At 37.7% G+C, this 22,622-nt stretch overlaps 1 protein-coding gene across 32 annotated transcripts in view; it reads left to right on the top strand.

The window, feature by feature from the left end:
- The window catches only part of nrxn3a (neurexin 3a), a 332,397-nt gene that overhangs the window by 235,809 nt on the left and 73,966 nt on the right, over positions 1-22,622 (top strand). For all 32 annotated transcript variants that reach the window (XR_003403449.3, XR_003403450.3, XR_003403451.3 and 29 more), the window contains one exon: positions 21,983-22,164. Coding sequence is in view for 29 of the 32 variants with exons in the window: in XM_053237577.1 (XP_053093552.1) it covers positions 21,983-22,164 (182 nt within the window). In the remaining 3 variants the exon portion in view is untranslated. The remainder of the gene's footprint in view (positions 1-21,982; positions 22,165-22,622) is intronic.

Here is a 22,622-nt window from a genome sequence, read left to right on the forward strand (position 1 = left end):
AGGTCATCTAAATGGAGCTCGGATCAGTACGGCCACATGGCTGAGCCTGAGCCAGTCAGCGAAGTGCAGCCAAAAGGCTTCACGTGACACAGAAATAAAGAGCAAGTTCCACACGGAGAGACAAAAGCAGGCCAATTCCTTTACAAACTGAAGTCCTGGCGCTCCGATGTGCCACTATGTAAATGTTACACGCTTAGAGAGTTTAAATCAGAGCACTGTGATGCGGAACTGTTTAAATCGCCCTCACCTGTGATTAGGGGTGAAAATGCACAAGTAATTGTACTTTGTTATGATACATAAATAGTATTTTGCTGTATTTATACTTTACGTAAGTATTATTAAATCTCAAAGGTTTCTTCTTCTCTGATCCAGTCAGTGACTGCGTGCTATATGTCAATCAAATGGGCTCAGTTTAGCGCCAGTAAAGTTCATCAGTGTAGAATCATGCCAAATCATCAGCATGACCTTCCCATGTGTGTGTGTGAGTGTGTGTGTGTGTTTGAGTACTGATACACTTCAGTGTTGAACTTGAGGATGAGAGCCCCTGGCCATGCCTCACTAAAACGTCAAAATCTCGGAGTAAGCAAAGACTCGTATAAAAACAAGGCGTCCCCTTTGATTCAGTAGAAGGCATGAACTCCAACTAATTTGAAAAAGCATGCTGAGGTAAGTTTCGCTAATTTGCTAACTTTAACTGAGTTAGCCTGTTTTCTTTGCTAATGCCAGGTTAGACTAGCATCAACTGCAGTAGCTAAATTAATAGTCAGATTATAGCTAATAGTAAATATCGCAAAATCAGGCAAAATGCTGTAGTTGCTATAGAAAGAAAATCTGACAGTTTCAGTTTCACATTGAAATATGAGATTCAGCTTAATATAAAAACATTTACTTTTTGTTGCTTGTGTACATTTAAAAGTAGCAACTTTTTGACTTTCATTTGAGTACTTTATTTATTTATTTTTGCTGAATACTTTGTCCGAAATGTGCCCTATTAACTAATCCCTACAGACTGCAGAGTGCATTATGGGCTCTAGGCTATAGGGTTTGGACGCTAACCTACTGCAGTGCATTGTGGGATTTCAGGAGTGTTCTGGATGTTCCTTACCACGTTATAGTGATTTTAAAATGGCAAAACTCTCTTTATAGTGCACCGTGTGGTGAATTAACCGCTGTTCTTGGACATACGGTCCAGAATTTTAATTTCAAGTCCATACAAGAAAATCTAAAAACTGTTAAATGTCTAAAGAAAATGTGAAAGAATTGTCAAATGTCTAATAAGCTTGAGTCGTATTAATATTTATAGCCAGTATTCATAAGACATTGTCATAATTACGTTCAATTATTACAATTTATATAAATTACACTTTATAGCCGTGTTTATTATGCGTTATGAATAGTAAACAGTAGTGTTTGTAACACATTAATGACAACTGACATAAACCTGCATAAATGATAAAAACATTTAACATTGTCATAAAACCTGATGGTAACACTTTCTATAAAGGCCATGTGTAGAATGAACCACAAACACATTCTTAAAATGTTACAAAGCATTCATAAGGCATCATAAACATTTTTATAATTACTTATGAAAATACACTACACTTCATAGCAACCTTTGCATTATGATTTATTAACATATAACATTATAAGTAGTGTTTGTAACTTGTTGTAACAAATTCATACCCACTTTACATAGTCCATTATAATTAGTCATAAACACAAAGACCGGCACTGGAGTTTTTATCAGAAAATAAAGCAATGCCATTGGTTTAATTTTTTTTGTCTTATACATATGTCTTCCAGCTCACAAATACGACATATAATGCATTATAATTAGGTTATAATATCATATATCTGTCAACCTGTGCTCATATGATGCATTTTGTTATAATGTGTTATGAACACTACTTATAAAGCATTCTGTGAACAATTCATAAACCTCTGCTATAACGTGTCCTGCATTTTTGTAAGTAATTATAACAATGTGTGTAATGCCTTATGAAATGGTTATAACACATTACGAATGTGTTTATAGGTCATTATAGTCTATGGTCTTCACAGAAAGTGTTGCGGACTGATTTTGTCGATTTTGGTAGAGAAAAATAAAATTTGAAATGTATCAAATTAAAAAAAACAAAAACAAAAGTAATTTAATGTTATTTGTATATTTCTCTATGATGTTTTGATTGCATGCAAATCAAAAACTAAATTAGAAGAATTTGTTACAACACCAGGTCTCCGTAAATAGAGTGCAATTAATTTTAATACATCACATTTTAAATAAATAAATAAATAAATATCCCTTTGTTGTGCTAAACCATTGCCTACTGTCCATGAAAAAGTGTTTGTCATTTATCATTTATGATCTCTCTGGGCTATAAATTAGAGCTCCATGACTTTTTGATTGCCTGCAAATTAAGTGTAAGATAAACGATTTATGACTCAGTTAGGAGAATTTGTTACAACTCCGTACAGGAGAAATGTTTCCGCTAGATCTCGCACTTGAGATTGAGTGTTGAATTTTTAAACAGAATGAAATTAGTATGCTCCCTGAACTGTGCTATTAGCTCCAGGGTGCACCGTTCAACTGAAGCTAAAAGTAAAAAATAAAATAATATTGCACAAGCCACGAACAGTCACGTGTGCACGTTTAGGTGTGAAACACTCTGTTGAAGGTGCGCTGTCTGGATAATGGCTTTCCTTGCTGTAGGGATGCATGAATAACTCGCACATTCCTCATTCTGCCAGAGTGCAGCTCGGGGAGTGCAACCCGAGAGCCGAAACACGGCCCACGTCTCGCCTTCCACCCGATCCTCTCGTTCCTGACGTTCCAACACAGCCGAATTAAAGGGGTTACATTAGATTTTTATCATCATAGGGAATTAGCGACTGTAAATGGAAGCAGAAAGCTTTTCCCCTGGGCTTTCTCTCTACTCTGTTTTAATCAGACCTCGCTTCCTCTGCGCTGATGAAATGGGCTGCAGGAATGACGTGACCACTTTTAGCGGTGTCTCTCTGTCTCTTTTTCCGTCCGTCCTCCTGTCTCCATCTCACCTCTTCTTCTGTTTGGAAACAAAAAGGGATTTTTGGTTGCAGAATGACCCGAGTAGCCTAGCAAAAAACTAAAGAAAGACACAGATTGTAACTACGAAGTCTAAACTCCTAAGTCCTGAAGATGTCAGAAAACTTACATTTTTCAGCTTTACTGTTATAAAACACTGACACTGGAGACTCCTTACATAAATCTCTTTACAGAAAACCTCACCATATCAACGATTACAGCGTTTTCTGTTTTCCAAGTCAGTGTTTGTGTAGAAATGATCAATCAGTTTAGTGAATTCAACATGACAGTGCTATAAGATGTATATATAATACACCACTCATAGATATATCCACCATCAGATCAAGCTCTGTGATCAGAGAAGAGTTTTAATTTCCTCGGACTCGGAGTTACAGCTTCAGCCTGACTGGCTGCGGTATTGATCCATCAGTCAGCGTTGAGTTTCTTTGTCTGTGACCCTCGGGGGAATAAGATGATTTCAGTCATCCTGTTTAACTGATCCGTCTGCCTTTATTCAGCATAACCTTGAAATGCGGCTGTCATCCGAACTGCCCAAGCTCGTCCACGTGAAGCAAAATGAGCAATAACAGCAGAGCGCTCACCAGCTGGCTAATTCTTAACTTCTGCTCGGGATCACCAGGCACCGAATAATAAAAACAAAAGTCTAAGAAGGATATTTACCCTATAATCCTATAAAATCCTATATATGTTTTTTCTTCTTCCTGTACATCTTCATGTGGAGCATGACTACACAGTCACCTGTAGACGGTGAGGCACATGGTTTGACTTGTAATTGTAAAAATGATCATAAATATATAATCATTTCCTCACTGCTGTTTCATGTAGCTCTCTTTGCTAATCTGGTGTTTCAAGCGCCTTTTAAATTCGCTGTTGGCTGCTACATGCACATCATGTCTTTGATTTCTCTCTCTCTTTCATTCTCTGCATCACACACACACACACACACACGCGCACACACCTGGCAGAAAGACTGAGAGTTTTGCATCCTTTATTTCACTCTGCCAGCTCGCCGCGCATGTCTCGGATGATTTCCCTTTAAGTCGAGCCTTCTTTTCAGCAGCTTCACAGACGGTAAAAGCCTCAGTGTAAACATCTCCTCTGTTGATTAATTCTCTAGAACAGCAGCTCTGACAGTAGTGCAGCTGCAAATCACAGGTTCATATTAATGCGCTCGTTCTAAAACATTATCGTTTCTATAGTAACAGTTCATTCGCAGGGACGTGTACAGAACACACTCCACATAAAGTTTTCTGTAAAGAGGTGTTTATTTAACATTCACGGAAGGAGTCTCCAGTGTCAGAGCTCTAAATTAAAGCTTTCCGACATCTTCAGGACAGAAGAGTTTACACTTTGCGGTTTCTCAATAACATGACAGTCAACTTTGCGGCCATTTTTTTTATTCCTTACTCAATGTGCAGTCGGCTGCAAAAGTTTGTGAACCCGCTCTTCTTGTTTACGTTAAATTACATTTATTTGTCTTCGTTTTGTCCTGGGGGGTGAAAACGCATTTCACATTATGGTTTTGAAATAAATTTCGTTTTCATAGTAGTATCATAACAGGATTATTTAATATTAAAGTAATGCAATACAGATATACTGACACAAGGGTAAAGTTTTTATTTTAAAAGTGTTTTTTTAAATGAAGTTCAAATAAATTTATTTTAAATTAAAAGGTATTTTAAGAAAATCACCTTGCACGTCCTTACATGATTGGACATCTTAAGAAAAAAACCCAAAGATAAGTAGGATTTGTCAAAGAAACATAATAAAATTGATTTTTTACAGTATATTTTTAGTTTAGTTACAGTTTTGCCTTTTTGACACTTATCTGCTACTGAATGACACTTCGCTTCTTGCAAGTTATGTTTAATTGCAAATAATACATTTATACAGGAGACACCACAGTATCTCAGTAACATTACATAATATTATAGGTATTATTTTTATCGAGAACACAGCACTCATCTCTCGTTCTCCTCATGTTTTCTGCCGAAACTTGAATGTGATTCGTTCACAGCGTCGCGCTCCACACACATGGTGATTTATCTGTTACTGGCGTTAACGTGATGGCAGACATGCCCTCGCTGGCCTCTTTGTCACGGCGCCATGCGGCGTCCCAGCGGGCGAGCGGCCTGTTCGGGTGCCCGAGTCGGGCTGACGTGACCAACCAGCCAGAAAATCAGCAGTGGCGCGGCCCAAATGCCCACTGACAGCTCTTCATGCTCGGCGTCTCTCATTTCAGCCGCTCACAGCACCTCTGCACACTCCGGCTCGCCCATTTATCTCTCTCTCGCTCACACACACACAGAGTAACGGGCCTGTCCCACACTCCCTGTCACCTCCGCTGATTGATTGATTTATTAACGGAGGAGATTCATGTGCAGGCTGCCACGCTGTTCTGTGTGTGTGTGTGGGTGAGTGTGTGTGAAGCGTGAATATAAGGTGTTAGGCATTTATGAACAGGTATTATAAGGTGTTATGTATCACGTATCAGTTTATTTTATAAACTCCTATGACTCATACACCCATGCTTTATAAGGTATTATGCATATATGAGAGGATATTATAAGGCGTTATGTAACATGACATTCATACCCGTAACACATTATGAAGCATAAGTATGAGTTTATAGTGTCAGGTTACATTAGGCCTTATAATAATTGTTCATGCATAGCACATTATGAAAAATAATTATGAGTTTACAATGTCAAGTTCATAGCACATTATAATATCTGTTCTTACATCCATAAAGGCTTTTATTCCCAAACTTGAAACTCACAGAATACATTTTTGTTGACATTATTTGCAGATTTACCTATTTTTGAGTTATTGAGGTTTGGATTCAACTTGTTCAATTAGTTTGAGGCTAATAACTATAAGAATTCATAATAAATATAATACTAATAAGTGTAATAAATGTGATAATTAGGAGCTTTGATTTACACCACTTCTAAAAAAAAAATTAAATTAAATTACAGACTCCCTGGAGAAACCAAGGCCCTGAGTAAATAAAAACAGAACGTGGGCTCTTAAAAATTCAAATGTTTGCCTTCAAGTATGTAAATATTATCAAAATTGTAATAGTATTCAAAGCGTGACATTCGTTCTGACAGCCTGTGTGAGTGAAATATAGACTCATGTGGCTGCTTTATGTTTCATCCTTTCCTTCAAAGGGAGTCGAGTTTAGAATAGCAAAGGAAGAAAGAGAATAAAACTAAAAAAAAAAAAAATGCGGTTGTGGGAATGAAAAGACATTGAAATACACACACACACACACACAGACACAGACACACAGACACACACACACACTGGTATGCATATGCAGGTGTACGTGTCTGTTTGCAGCTGCTGCTGCGGTGGCGGTAAAGCCATTGTTACTTAGGAAGAAGAGGCAAAACAACAAAGCAGGTGCTATCGCTCGCTCCCACGCAGTGCCTCTTCTCATTTGTTTGGTGTTTTATTTTCAGGAGGCTAATGCGATAAGAGCTCCGGCACGTGCCTTACCGCATGCCTGACTCACACAGACACGGAGAGAGAGACAGCGAGCACTCGCCCTAATTTCCTTTAGTGTCCACTTCTCTCTGTTATTCATCCAAACCTGCAGAATCCTGCACTATTGATGATAACTGCCGTGTTTTAGGCTCTTTGGCTACGTTCACTTTACCGCATGATGTGACACAAATCCAATTTTCTGCAGATTTTTTCAGAATCTGATCTTTTCGATTAAGACCAGAGTGACGAAAGTATTGAGAATCGCCAATAGATTCCATCTATGGCGATGGACGATTTAAATACCTGTCAGAAAACATTGTGTCTGCTGCTTTAAGATCGACAAAAATAAATTGTTTTATCTCGTAATATGTGTCCAATACGAACATTAATAACCTACTGTCAGATCTCAGAGCAGAGGAACAAAACAACTTTCTCTGATGCACTTTAGCTTCCCTTGTCCATGCTCACCAAACAGATCAAGTCGTGAATGTGAATTAAATTAAGAAAATTAAAGGTGCAAAAGTCAATATTTTTCATTTCTTACTAGTACAAATAATGTGGAAAATTACATAAAATGATATGATAAAAAATAATAGTTTAAGCCAATGTCTCAGAGTGTATTACCTACCTATCTGCCTTCCAGTCCAGAATGTTTGTTTGTATTTGGATTGGCCTCTTGTCATTTAGTCGACACGCCCCCCAACGCCCCTTCACATCTCGCTGTCTCCTGTTTCTCAACAGCAGGATTCCTCAAATGTTTAGCTGTCAAGCCCACCTCTTCTGAAAAACAGTTTGTATTGGAGGTTTAAATGAAGCACAAAAGTCGTAGAGCACTAGATTTCCACTTGCTCTGAAAGCATGACGATGCGCCTGATGGTGAAGAAACTTGAGGAGCACTCACAGATGTTTCTGCTAAAACCTGGTTTGTGCTCAGAATTGCATCTGGATGAAATGAAAGCCTGGAGCGTTCGCTAGGAAGTTCTTTGCTAGTAAACAGGAAGTAGTGATGGATGACAGATGAAAGCACGTTTTGTTGTCTAATTGGTGGAGTTGAGTATGTTCCATTTTTGCGATACTGAAGATATTACAGAACCACGCCTCCTCCTCCAAAGATGCAAATTATGTTCTTAGCAAAAAATGGAATTTTCAGTTATAGCTTTATATAAGCTAAAGAAGTCTTACTTGGAATCCACTGTTGTAGGTTTGTTCATAAAATCTGTAAAGCTTCCTAAAGGAACGAACCGAAGAACCCTTTCAAGTAGAAGATGGAGACTTTTTTTTCTAAAACTGACTCCATATAAAAAACTGCATAGCACTGACACAGATGTAGAACGATGCCCTGAAATATGTACTTAGAATCCAAATGCAATCCTGTTTGCTTTAGATATTTGTTTTTTCTGCACTATAGTCATAAAACCAAGTTTATATGCAACCTAAAAAAAACAGATATTCACCCAATAAACACCAAAATGCATGATTTGGCTTCATATTCATGGAGTGTAGAAAACAGCAACTACATTAATCATGCTTTGAGCAGACAAGTTTAGAGAGTTCTTAAAGTTACTGTGTAAAAAGCTCAGCTGAATTGTGGTTATTTACAATCGATGGGGAAAAAAACTTAGCCATGGTGAAATTTTTCAATAAGTGAAAAATGTCAGTGTAGATCACTGCAAATTACTGTGTATGAGAGGAAAAGGCAGGAAATCTCCAGCGCAATGCTGCTAGTGTCTGACAGACAGAAGAGAAAATGCATGCTAGATAAGAAGCGTTAGTGCTGTTTTAGAGACTTTGTTCGATCTGGTCGAGGTTTAGAGCCGTACGGGAACAAGACCTGTTTGTTTCCCAGCTGCAGATGTTGACGTTACAATACTACAATAATATAGATTTCCACCGCAGCGTCTTGATTCTTGGTCAGAAGGTGTTGATGAATTTTCTAGAACAGCAGCCCTGACAGTAGTGCAGCTGCAAATCACAGGTTTATATTAATACTCTTGTTCTAATATAGTTTCTATAGTAACAGCTCATTCACAGGGACTTGTACAGTGGACGCTCCACATAACATGGTTGATCTGTTGATATGGTGAAGTTTTCTGTGAGGAGATGTTTACTTAACATTTATGGAAGGAGTCTCCAGTGTCAGGCCTTTGTAACAGTCAGTACGCTTTCCGACATGGGTGATTGATGGGTGATGGGCGATGGGTGATGAGTGATGAGTGATGGATGATGAGTAATGAATAGTGGGTGATGGGTGATTGGTGATGAGTGATTAGTGATGGGTGATGAGTGATGGGTGATGAGTGATGAGCAATGGGTGATGGGGGATGAATGATGGGTGATGAGTGATCAGTGATGAGTGATGAATGATGGGTGATGAGTGATGAGCAATGGGTGATGGGTGATGAGCGATGGGTGATGGGGGATGAGTGATGGGTGATGGGGGATGAGTGATGGATGATGAGTGATCAGTGATGAGTGATGGATGATGAGTGATGAATAATGGGTGATTGGTGATGAATGATGAGTGATGGATGATGGGTGATGGATGATGAGTGATGGATGATGAGTGATGAATAATGGGTGATTGGTGATGAATGATGAGTGATGAATGATGGGTGATGGGTGATGGGGGATGAGTGATGGGTGATGAGTGATCAGTGATGAGTGATGGATGATGAGTGATGAATAATGGGTGATTGGTGATGAATGATGAGTGATGAATGATCGGTGATGGATGATGGGTGAATCCAGCCTGTGGCTGCGGTCTGATCTGAAAGTGCAGAAACTTCTGTCATGAACACTTCATCACATTTCTGCTGCCGGTGCATGGTGGTACAACTGTTGTCATGACAACAGCTTGGCCAGGTTTCATTCTGGACTAGAAAATGGAAAAAAAGTGAATTTATTACCCAGTGAAGAAAAGTGCTTAGAGATCATCACCGTTTTGTTTGAGGCTATCAGACAAACCAACTGCAAAGGAATTGTGCATTTCCTCAACAGAAGGAGGCACTTTTTTCCCATTTTATACCATTTTGTCTCATTTTGTCTTTAATTATCACATTTTCTCACAATTTGGCAATTTACCAATTCACACTCAATAGCAGGGTTGCCAGGTTGCAGCTTTTTGGCCAAATTGGGATAGCTTTGGAACAAGATTGCAGGTTGAAAAACCAATTCTGCAAGTGGACTAGTATAAAAATAGTCCACAGTCACCAAGTTCATGTTTTCGAGCAAATACCTGTAATTAAATTTAATCAATACATTCCGATATGGCAAACAAAGGGAAAGTGTAAGTGCAGACAGTGTACTGTATCTAAAATGTAATTTGTGATTAATGACATCTCTGTTAGCATTGCAAGTTTTTACGTTGTTAGCATTGTTAGCCAAATATCGTGTGTTCATATCAGCTAATTTCATGCCGCACACCTTTCTGAAGCACTTTACCTGCGTCCGAAATGTCTTTTTATTCGTCCTGCGTCATGTCGTCATGTTCCCACAATCCAGTCAAGTTTTGAAGAAATTGAATCATTCATCATAATATAACCTTAAGAAATGTGAAGGAGGGACAATGAACACAAACGATAATGGCCAATTACCCACAGACAGCAATCAGGAGCGCAGTGCAGAGCAGTAGAGGGGAATTAATGCTAACAGTGTGAATTGCTTTTGGGTGAAGGAGTTAGCGAGGAGGAACGGGCTAGTGCTTTAATTAAATTCTGAGGGGAAACATACCCTTCCTATCAAATCACATCCCTTTTCAATATCGCGTAGTTTACCTCAGGGAAGTAAGAGCAACATTAGGAGTAATAAATACTTATTTTTGGCTTGGTTCTTTAATTAGAAGCCATATCCCTAACAGTTTCTGTGAAGCCCATATGAATACATTAATAACATGTTATAAAGCATTCATAAGTCATTACACTTAATAGCAAAATGTTTATAACTTGTAAACATATTACTATAAACTATGTAATAAATCCATATGTAATAAATCCATAAGAAATTCAGACCCACTTTGCTTAGTGCATAGTATGAACACATTCATAACCCTTTATAATGCATTCATATGGAATTATACATATGGGTATGATTATTTATAATAATTTATGAACATGCTTTACTGTTTGTAGCGATCTTTATATTGCATTTATAAATTGTTAATATAATACATTGTAAAGAGAGGTTATAACACATTATAACATATAATGGATTCAGTTAACAGTGAACTCTACTCATAATGCATTATGATAACAAGTAATTATATCAATGTGTAATTGCATCATAACATGTTATTCATGTATTCATAGGTCAGTATACGTATGACTAGCATGTCTTACTCTTCCAGTACCTTTTCTTCAGATTACTCAAGACTCCTTTGTTATTGGTAGTATAATATGTTGCGAACACTACTTATAAGGCATTTTGTTAACAGTTCATAATGCGTTATAATGCTCTATGCATTATGGGTAGGCTGGTTTTTAGTATTGCTGAGGTAATGTGTTATGGATACTACTTATCATGTATTATGTTAACAATTCATAATGCATAATAAAGATAATTATAAAATCGAACACATTCTTGTATGTAATTATAACAAACACCTTAGAAATGCAACATAACATGTTATGAATGTATTCATAGAACAGTGTACATGTGGCCTTTGTAAAAAATGTTACCAGTACTTTATTACTGGCAGTGCGGTATGTTACGAACACTACTTATATTTCTGTTAAAGGTTCATAATGCATTATAATGCACTATGCATTGTGAGTAGGCTGTTGTGTTTTTTTTTTTGTATTGTTTATATAATGTTTTATGAACATTACTTATAATGAATGCATTGTTAACAAATTAATAATGCATAAGAAAAATAGTTATAAAGTTGATTTCATTTCAAAGATAATGAATGCTTTATGAATGCATTATAACATGATATGACCTTCATAGAGTGTTACAAGCATATTCGTAAAGTCTTTATTGTTCCTTCTTTCAAAATAAATAAAGAGCCACACATGAGAGCTGGACTGGTTGGTAATAACGGTACACGGCGTCTATCTTTGTGAGAGAAAAGCGGCGTTTTTAGGGCAGTCATCAGTCATTCTCTGTGATTATGATGCCTCTCATTTTTCTTCCGCCTTTTTGTGTAGCGTACAGTCGAGGATTATTCACAGGAGATGAACACTGTCTGCATAAAGGATGCGCTGCTTTCCGTCCAGCTGGCCGTGAAATAGTACGTGACAGTTATTTGGAAGTGGCGTTCTCGAGCTCCTCGGGCTCGCGCGGTTACAGTGAGCTCATCAGTCAGCGACAGGCGTTTCAATCGGCCACGTCGCATCACGTCACATCTCGCGCCACCGCTCTCTCGCTTCACTTAAGACACGCAGAGGAACTTTGAAGTGTGAAATGTGATTCCTCTGCCCACAGGACACTTCAATAATAGATGATAGCCGTGTATGATTGTCGCATGGAATCGTGCTTTTCGTCCCCATCGCTTTTCAATTAGCTCTGTGTTCCTGCGTCGATCGGGGAATAACGATCGTTTTATTGTGCTGGATGTTGTTAGGACATCTGTGGTTTGCGTTTTAATTCAAGAAATGTAGCAGATTACTGGATTTAGAAAGTATCACTGATTTAGACTAGTTGTTATGAGAAATAGATGAAATACACTTAACAACAAATCATTAACAACAGGAAAGACTGTGCACTTTTCTGTCTATGTTTTTCTTTTAATTGAAAAAAAAAAAGACGTGCCCAGCCGGAAATTGATTTATTTTATTAATTTGAATTTTTGGAATGAAACAAACAAACAAACAAACATTAACCAAACACAACATAAAAAGGATCAGGCCATTTTCCTTTAATTAAAATTTTAATTACATAAAAAATTGAAAAACTATTATGCAATGCAGAAACATTCCCAAGCTAAGACATGCCCACTTTTCCACATGGCTAAACCAGAATATTAACAAAATACAAACATTAGAGCTTGTCATTTCTTTAATGTAAAATAGTCCATATTCATTATGCAGCATGCCCAGAAACAAGCCCAGACCAGGATATTAGCAACAGGAAAAGCAACATGCTTCAGGCACTCCTGTAGGTTTGAGCCTCAGGTTGCTATTTTGAGATTTGAATTCAAAATGTAACAATAGAAGAGGACTAGAAATAAAAATTAACTACAAAATGGTGGCGATTTTTAATTCTTAGCTTTAACCCTAAGGGGAAAACAAACAGGGGTAGTAAAAGCATAATCTAACAATACAGAATTTCATGAATAGTGATGTAGATGGGAAATCTAAAAAATATCAGTGCATCAGTACTAGTAGAGACAGATAATGCTATACAGGTAGCTGTGAGCTTCCCTTACTTGTTTTCTACATTAGCCTTGTAGCGCTAGTGCCAGTCTAAAAAAACTGTGTGATATGAAAGTGACTGTGTTTCAGCTATAAGGGGTTAACTTTAATTAACTTGTGTTAATTCCTTTACCTTGCTTCTGTATCCTTATTAGCATACATGCTTTTTTCTGGAAATATTTCTAAAGGTCAGATGTAAACAGCGCTTCATTCGGACTGCGGTCTGTAGAACAGATCTCATCGTCTGTTTCCACTTCGCCGCTCGTCGTGACCTTGGCCGAGAAACGAGTCACGTTAATGCGCTAATTTAATAAACGTTTCCTGCAGCACTACATGCTCTATTTCTCACACACATTAGACTTAAGATCCCAGAAATTATTTGCTGTCCTTGTGGTATTTAAATCAATCATCGTTTCATTTCCGGAAACAATTTAAAAATAAAACACTTGGTGTTGTGCTGTTATAGGAAAATAATCACTGTCAGTTACTGTTAGCATGCACTACAAATTTAATCCTCTTTCTGTAACAGCATGTCATGCAGTGTTTTATTCCTCTTATACGGCACCAAATTACAAATTCTATTCATTTAAAAAGTGATACGATGTACTTTTTATCCATCTATAGTAACATTTAATGTTTGACCCTCCATGAAACAAGTTGCATTATAGAACATATATAACCGTTCCCTTATAGACCGGTATCTCTTCTTTTTTTCCTCTATTGAAGTTATTAAGATGAAAAAAAAAACGCAGCTTGTCATGTTACCACAAAAGAAACCACAAAAAAAATTGTTGACTATTACAAAGCTCTGATAGTGGAGACTCCTTCCAAAAATTTTTACCATATTTTACCAAATTTTTCTTTGTTAAACAGCAACGCCTTTTTTTTATTCATTTATCATTAGGGTTAGATTTATTGCACAACTTCCTGCGTATGCTGTTACTATAGAAACGATAGTGTATTAGAATGAGATCAGAGTTGAGAATTCAACACGTTGTACTTTTGCTGCTTCACTTCGCTGTGTATTTCAGTTCATATCCATGCGTAGATGGAATTTTTTTTTATGTTCATCTCTGGGGCAGTTTTTTTTTTTTCTCAAGCCTGAAAGCATCATGACACATTTCAGCAGCGCTCCTTACTGTAATGATCGCGTTATTGAATTTTTACACTCGGGGCTGGGGGAAGACGAGCTGCATGGCCTCAGGACCTCTCGCTTTCATGCTCTCCTCCCTTTCACTAACCAGACGAGATGCACCACCTGAATAATGTTGGTCATCCTGCTTGGGAAGATGGGGATGGATTTTCTGGAAGTGTGTGTGTGTGTGTGTGTGTGTGTGTAGTTATACTTCGAGCTGGGCCAAGCAGATCAAGCTTGATCAAATTCTTATCTCTTTTCTCAGCTATGCCAGGTTAGCCCATATCCTCCGTCTGTTTGATGCTGCAATGTGCTCCGACATGTCTGATATTAGTTCACTGATAAATCACACACACACACACACACACCTGCCTAACTCCATCGACACCTTCACACTCGTGCTCATGCGGATGTGTCGACATGTTGATGCAGGAGCACCTTTCACATTTTACGTACTTAAAGTCAAGCCAAGGGTTTACAGAAGCTAAGGCGAGTTTTGTACGCTATTTTAGCGTAAAATGACTAAATATTGCATTTTTAATGAGAAAAGACACTTAAAGTCTATTTGGGTCAAAATAGCACCCAAGAATTGTAATAAATAAATAAATATTAGTTTAACAACATTAACAGTTCTTAAGCACAGCACAGCACAGGTGCTAATTAATTTAGTTAACTAGCTTATTCATTTAGCTGAGTTTCGCTAATTCTGTTAGCTCCCCAGCAGTAGGTAAGATATGAGATTTAGTAGCTAGCCAAGTTTGCAAACAACGTAGATAATCTTAATCAAATGTTATGTAAATATTATGTCCATAAGACCAGTAGCTATGTTTGCTAGAAATCAGGTGAATGTTAACTACTGTATTTTTTTATAACTAAAATGAGTAGCTAGGTTTGTTAACAGGCTAGCTATTATACTGTATATCTAAAACTAGTAGCCAAGTTTCCTGACTAGCTGTCTAACAACTGTTGTGTAATTTAATCCAATAGCTAGGCTTGTGAACAAGTTAATTCATCTTAAACTATTAAATTGTGTAATTAAAACAAGCAGGCATGCTTCCTAGCAAGCTAATGCTAGGTTAACTATTATAATAGTCAATTTTGATAATAACTTAGCTAAACTTACGCCAAATAGTTCACTGTATAACTATTCCATTGTAAACCAGTAGCCAAGTTGGCTAGCTCATTAGCTAATGTTTTTTTAATGTTAATTGCACTGTGTAAATAAAACCACTAGCCATGTGAGATCTGGCTAACTGTACGTGAGCTATGTTACTGCATACCGTAGTTAACTAGCTTACGTTTGCATTAGTGTTATACTGTTACATTTCATCCAGGAGTCGAGTTTGTTAGCAAGCTAATTAACATTAGGCTAACTGTTAGACTAGCAGTGATTAAACATGGTGCTATTTTCATCTGTTTTCATATTTATAAGCAGTTTTTTTTATTATCTGAAGGTGACAGACTGGAGGTAGAAAGTGTGTGTGTTTTCGATCAGATAAGAATTTCAACCTGGAGTGTATCGTCTTTCTGTTCTTATCTTGTGAGCAGCTCGAGCCCAATTTCTCGTCAGATAAATGTGAAACCGTCTCACACTCTGTACGACGGAGTGCTGCGCTGTACTACTGACCTTCTCTCAAGATCACTCCACCGGGAGTCTGAATGCAGAAACTAGTCTAATTCTGATACTATTTCAGGATCTGTGGGTGTGTGGGTGTGGGTGTGTGTGTGTGTGTAGGGGTGTGAGAGAGATGAGGAGAGAATAAATGAAACAGGAGCTAATGTTCACACTCTCTGGTGAGAAATTTGAAGCGCTAATCAAGCAGGTTTTAATTCTGGATTAAAATACAATAAAAGGTATCCGTGGCACCGCTGCAGAAGCTGATCCCAGATCAGCTCCAATTCCTTACATTTAAACATCTTTAAATTTAAATTTAAAAAATAAATAAAAATAAATAACAGTGATGTGGTTTGATTTTGTTTGATTCCGTATGAATGAAGTTGTAGAAAATGAGGTACAGAGGATAGTTTTGTATAATTTCTGGTGTAAAATAGATCAACGTTGCATTTTTAATAGAAAGGACCATCTAATTTAGGAGAAATTCCAAAAGACAGAAAGAAAGAAAAGAAAAAGAAAGACAGAGAAGAGGAAAGAATGACAAAAGAAAGATAAAACTAGAGTATGGAAGAAAGAACAAAAAGTGAGGATGAAAAAAGTGAAAGAAAGAAAGAAAGAAAGAAAGAGAGGAACGAGATAAAAGGAGGAAAAAAGAAAAAAAGAGGATGAAAACAGAGAATAAAAAGTCAGAAAGAAAGAAAGAAAGAAACATGAAGAGAAGCACAAAAAAGAACGACTGAAAGAATAGATGAAGGATAGAACAAAAAGGAAAGAAAGAAAGGAGGCAGTCACTGAGCTAAGTCAACTTGTAAAGTGTTATAACACGACATTAAGTAAATAAAATTGTCACGTGACTTTGGAGTTTTGTCGTTAGATTAGATGACTGTTGGAATAAGTCCTAATCAGGCTTTATGTAGATTTATGCTGGTTGCATCTGTAGAAGTCCTTTAGCCTTATGAACTCTGTATGAACTGTTGGTAAGGTACAGACGCTAACCCCGTGCCAGACCCTCATCCTCATGACTTTTTGTACGAGTTGATTAGTGGAAATGGTAACGAATGCGTAAGCCTGAGTCCACGCCGGAGCCATTTTGTGTGTATGATGCAGGTCACATGACCTTCCTCCTCCTCCTCCTCCTCCTCCTCCCTTTCCGTAAGCCCAGAGTCCTTCACGCTGACGTTTCAGATCGTTTTCCTTTCATCCGTCTCCGGCGTGCCGACCTGACGTCCTCATGCAGACTGTACAGAGCCGGAGGAAGAGGCCTTTGCCACGCAGCATATGCCGCATTAACGTTTCATGATTGATGCTGCTTTCTCCTCCAGCTGGAAAACTTCAAAGGGGCTTCGTCCTCTTTCTCAGCCAGCCCTTTCGAGAACCTCGGCAGCGCCTTTAAACCAGAAAATCCGCCACGAGACTCTACGGTACACTCGGGAACAAACAGAAAAATTAAAAAATTTCATTCGCTAGGTGTTACGGCTGGGGGATACGACACTATAATATCCATAGTCTGATGAATTATGTCACAATATGCTTTTTATTTATTTTTTTAATAATTACAAGCTGAGACTGGAAGCGCCTGATGCAATATAAACATTTTGTAAAATTTTAAAAAATTATTATTTTTGTTTTAAAATAATTACACATGGACTGTAAACAGCTGATGCAATTTGTTTCTATTTCTTTGAAATTCTAAACTGAAATTGAAAATGTTAAGAATTTTTTAAAAGTTTTTTAAAAACTTTCTATTAAAAAAATTGTAATTTGTAAACATTGAATTATGGAGTCCCTGAAAAAAAAAACATACTAAAAAAACTCTCAGAAATGGAAAATTATCCTGTGCGAACGTGAAAGTTTGTCGCTTATCACGAGATTACACGGTGTAATTTTTTTGGGTAATTTTTTTGTGCTCTCTGCTTAAAATCATTGCGCACAACTTACTTTCTCGTTTTCTTTATGAAAAAATGATCTCGTGATAAATTTGTGCATGCACACGCGAAAATTTTCCATTTTTTGGATTTTTTTTGGAAAGGTCGCATCAGAAGCTAAGTATCATCAATTGTTTTTTTTATTCAGCACTACTGTGTTGCTGGGAAATTGTCTGCAATCCAATAAGTACTATATATATCGTGACAGATGTGGTGTGTTGTAAAGATGCCTTTGAGAATCGTGATATGATATTTTTGTCACATCGTCCAGCCTTAGCAGACGTTAAGTGTGGTATGTTCTTCTCTCTGCAGCTTGCAGTGTTCATCTGTGACAGATTAGACCGAACCAAGCGAAGTGAAGCATCTGGTACCACAGATAGTCCCGTCTGTATTGGTGACTCATTTGTGCTGTGTTAATTTAAAACCAAAAAAAAAAAAACAAACGAGTGAACTTTAACACTGTAAAATGTGTTACTATTCTCATAATCCCACGCACGTCGTCTTAATGGAACATCTCCTCCAGTACAGCCATTAAAGCTTCCTCCCCAGCACAATCCTTGAGCTTCACGCCATTTGATACGTTCATATAAGTGTCTTTTATTCCACTTCTTACAGCTCGCGTCCTCGTTTAAAAGCTTATCAAGTGAAGATTTCCATTAGCAGGTTTGTTTCGCGCTAACAGGATAATTGATTAAAAGCATGTCTCTTCTTAATATAGACTTTTTGCTTTGAACAAACTGCTGATATGTCTTCGTCCTGTTAAAAAAAAAAAAAAGTAAAATCTCCACTACATTACTCCTTCCGTCTGAATCCCACCTTGGATGTATTCCTGAGCTCATCAGCATGCACAAAGGCAAAGGCACACTTTGGCTTTTTAATTGTTTTAAAAGCTTTCCTGTTTTTCACTTGTCCAGCCCAAAGTGATGCTGAAACACCTTGATGTGACGCAAATGAAGCATAATAACCTTTAAGTGCTTTTAGAGTAAAGATTCTTTCTTTGTTTTTTTTCTTTCATGAGCAGTTTTTGCTTTCATAAATAAGAGGTTAATTTTGTATAGTGGAGAAAATTCTTTAATATTATTATTATTATTATTATTATTATTATTACTAAAGCAGCAGTTTGTCATTTTTATGATCCTTTACTGCACGTGAGGTGAATTGCAATCACAGTGAAAACACTGACAAACTTCCATCTTCACACTACTTCACACTTTAATCGCTCTGTGATGCTGAATATCCAGCTGAGGGGCGGAGCTAATCACCAGTCCGGAAAACTGAAATGAAGAAATTCGCGTAACTTTCGTCTTCGCTCATGTAATCCCATCCCTCTTGTTAAAACTACACATATCTTGTGAGTTGCCTTTTCTGAAAAAAAAAAATCATGCAGTAGTGAGCACAGAAAGTGAAACTTTTCTTCACAGAAAGTGAAGAAACTAGTTTAAAAAAAGCCTTCCCACATATAACCCACCCCCATCCCTAAATCATGCATGCCTCGCCGGGTGGCATTTTGGGAAAACATTCAAAAATGTCGAACAGCTTGTCTTGGGCTGGGGCCGGAGATGTTCCCGGCCCGAAAAAATGTAAAAACGAATCTGAAATGAAGAAACTAGCTGAGAAAGTAGCTGTGTCCTTATATAAAAGGCAGAGCTGAGCAGGTTGTATTTGAGCAGGGGTGGGGCTTATTTCTGGGTCAGAAAAAATTCAGAGATACTAGTCAAGCAACTAGCCATTGCTTTCGTCATACAGCCACATCGCCTTGTCGGTTATCTTTTAAGGAATTACTAATTTCTGGACCAGAAAATTGTAAACAGAATCCTGTTTTGGAAATGAGGAAACCATCAGGTTTCGTTTTGAACCCATGCGTGCCTATGTGTGTTGTGTTTTAACGAAAATGAACATAGCTGAGAAAATCTTCTTCGACAGGGGGTGGGGATATTTTTCTGGGCCAGAAAATTATAAACAGGAGGCTTTTTTTTTTAATGAGAAAACTAGCAAAATTCATTTTGCAATTGCTGTACTTGCTGTACTGAAAAACTATGATTATTACACATGTAGGAAGACTTTTAACAATTACAAATGGCACCTTTAATAATTTTGAATTCACCCACTGTGCTTTCAGCTCCTTTATCCGTTTTCTGCATCTGCCACATATAAATGATGCACGTAAGTATTCTATTATGGCTCACAATACCTGATTCCCGCCTGCTGCCTTTTTTTTTTTTTTTTTTGCCGGGGTCTTATATTAAAGTGTGTGTGAGATGGAGGATAAAAATGAAGGATGGAGAGGCGAATGGAGGAGCTGTGTGCCCGGCGGCTGGTAATGGCATTGTTACTGAGTTGTTAGCGAGGCGGCTGAGCTCCAGGGCCAGATGTTCCACTTGACATGGTACTTGAGTGGAGAGTCAGTTGGCCAGCTGTCTTCTCATCTCGTCTTTTTCTCCTAGAGCACGCAGCACTTTTTGCGAGGAGCTTTGTAACACCATGTGATACAAAATAAACACTTTATAGCCATTCATTCCTTGACTGTCTTTGCTGGGGTCACTCTATGCTTCCTTTGTTTGCTTAGACATTATTAGCATAGCACTGATTTTCACCAAATAAAAACCCATGCCCCTTTTCTCCGAACTCTGTTCCAATCCCAATACCTTTACCTTCATGTAAAATGCATGATTGTAAAAATTCATACATCAAAACCTCCTAGTGTTATTCCCTGGACGGAGTTATATTTAAGGAGTACGGGTCGCAGCGTTTCTCCACAGCCTCCTCTGGAGAATTTCGGACCTGAGAATTATGGCTCTGGTGAACCGGGTGCAGGCATTATTCATGCTCAGGCCCCGATCGGAAGTGGTGCAAGGCACAGAGGAGAGACACCGACAACTTAAAAATGCCAGACTTATCCACAGAGTCTTTGGCCTACTTGTCTAAAATTGAGGAGGACATTTTAATGACATGTCTCTCTCTTTTTTTTTTTTTTTTTTTTTTTTTTTTGAGTTTATCATCATTATATTTCAATGTGAATGGAGGTCGATTGTAAAACAGGCTCTCAAAGAGAATTATCATGTAAAACAGGGATATAAACAGTATTAATTCTTATATAACTTTATTTAGTGTCTTATTACAATAATACAAGAAATGAGAATACAGTAGTTCAGATGAAGAAGGAACAGAATATAAGATGTGTATAAATCCGGCAAACTTCTTAAGCGTGTTGTAAAAATAGCACATGGAGTTTAGAAGACTGGAAAAAATTAGAGTATTCATGTTTTTTATTATTGTCCATCACACTTTCTGTGTCTCTGTGAATGCATTATCTCTGTAAAGTCTGTTTATGTAGCACATATGACATAAAAATAGCATCACTGTATTCAATACCTGCTTTATTCCTCCTTTTTATGATTTTATGAAGATTAAACAGTAAAAAACAACCTTAGACTTCCTGGTAATAGTCAGTAATGATATTTAAATCATTACATATCCTTATCACACCCCTACAGTTAATACAAATTTAGTTTTAGCTCTCTTTTGGAAGCTCATAGCCAGAAAAGTGCACACAGGACATCAGATCAGAATCTTCTGAAGCTAAATTACATTTTTACTAACTTCTGGAATGGGGTAATAATAAAATTGTTAGAAAGTTTTGAAGGTTGGTGGTTTTTAATGCCACACAATGAATCATTAGACAGTAAAAAATAAACTCAGGGATCAAAAATGTTCACAGAATTCCCTCTTTAAAAGTTAAAGAGTTTTGTGTGCAGCATTTAGTGGTCAATAAATGAGAAAAAGTTATGCTTGTAGGCATTTCTTGGCCACGTCTAATAGCGAAACATACGGTATGTCTAATTATGTCTAATTATTATCATTTTTAGAGCATCCTGCTGTCTGTGAGATGAAATGCAAATACAATCAAAATAGATACAGCCCTTCCCATTTCCCCCAAATAAACAGAATCCCCCTGTGTTGACATTATGTATATTTATGTCCTGCCTTTTAAGGAAAAGTGGCAAAGCTGAGCTTGGGGGTGGAGCTTGTTTCCCAGTCAGAAAGATGAAAATGTTATATATACAAATCTGTGTGCATTTATGGCAAGTTGAAGTTTGTATTTTGATTAAAAATGATTATTACATGTCTAGGAACACTTTTAAATATTACAAATGGCACCTTTAATTATATTTTCCATCAGCAACCCACCAACCAACCAACCAACCATCTCTCTTTAAAAACTGATTTCTCCATGTGGCATTCTACATCAGATTACACTGATGACTTCCAGACTTCACCTTAAATGCCTTTTATTACAGTATCTAGGAGATGTTACAAATTGCCACTGTAGTGAAGTCTCACAATCAGTTTTCCTCAAATTCTTCTTTTTTCTTTCCACAGCTGGAACGACGTTCATCTTCGGGAAGGGTGGAGGTCTCATCACCTACAACTGGCCGGCTAACGAGCGGCCGAGCACGCGCATGGACCGTCTGACGGTGGGCTTCAGCACCTCGCTGAAGGATGGAATTCTGGTGCGCATCGACAGCGCTCCGGGTCTGGGAGACTACATCATGCTCCACATTGTGAGTCTTTTTCCTGTGTATTTAAATAATGAATCTGCTCCAGGGTTCCCGGTTCGATCCCGAGCTCGGCTCACTGTCTGTGTGGAGTTTTACACTGTGACGTTCTCCCTGTTTTTGGGTCCTCTGGGTTTCCTCCCAAAAACATGCAGGTGGGTGGATTAGTGACTCTAATCATTAGTGACAGACATTCGTGTGAATGTGTGTGCACGTTGATGGACTGAAGTAATGTTCGGATGTATTTCCTCCTCACATAGTGTTCCCGGGATAGGCTCCGGATCTACTGCTTATAGAAGATGAATGAAGATTATGAATATCAGTTCTTTACCTGTTTCTAATAATTTATTGCTAGCGAAAACCGAGGGTTAAAACACAGACAATGTGGCCTCAGGAAAAAAAACAACACATTTTGTGTGGAAAGGTTGACCAAGGTTATGGTTATGCCTAGGGGCGGAGTTAGT

This window comes from Pangasianodon hypophthalmus, chromosome 10, assembly GCF_027358585.1.
Source record: "Pangasianodon hypophthalmus isolate fPanHyp1 chromosome 10, fPanHyp1.pri, whole genome shotgun sequence".
Taxonomy (NCBI): domain Eukaryota; kingdom Metazoa; phylum Chordata; class Actinopteri; order Siluriformes; family Pangasiidae; genus Pangasianodon; species Pangasianodon hypophthalmus.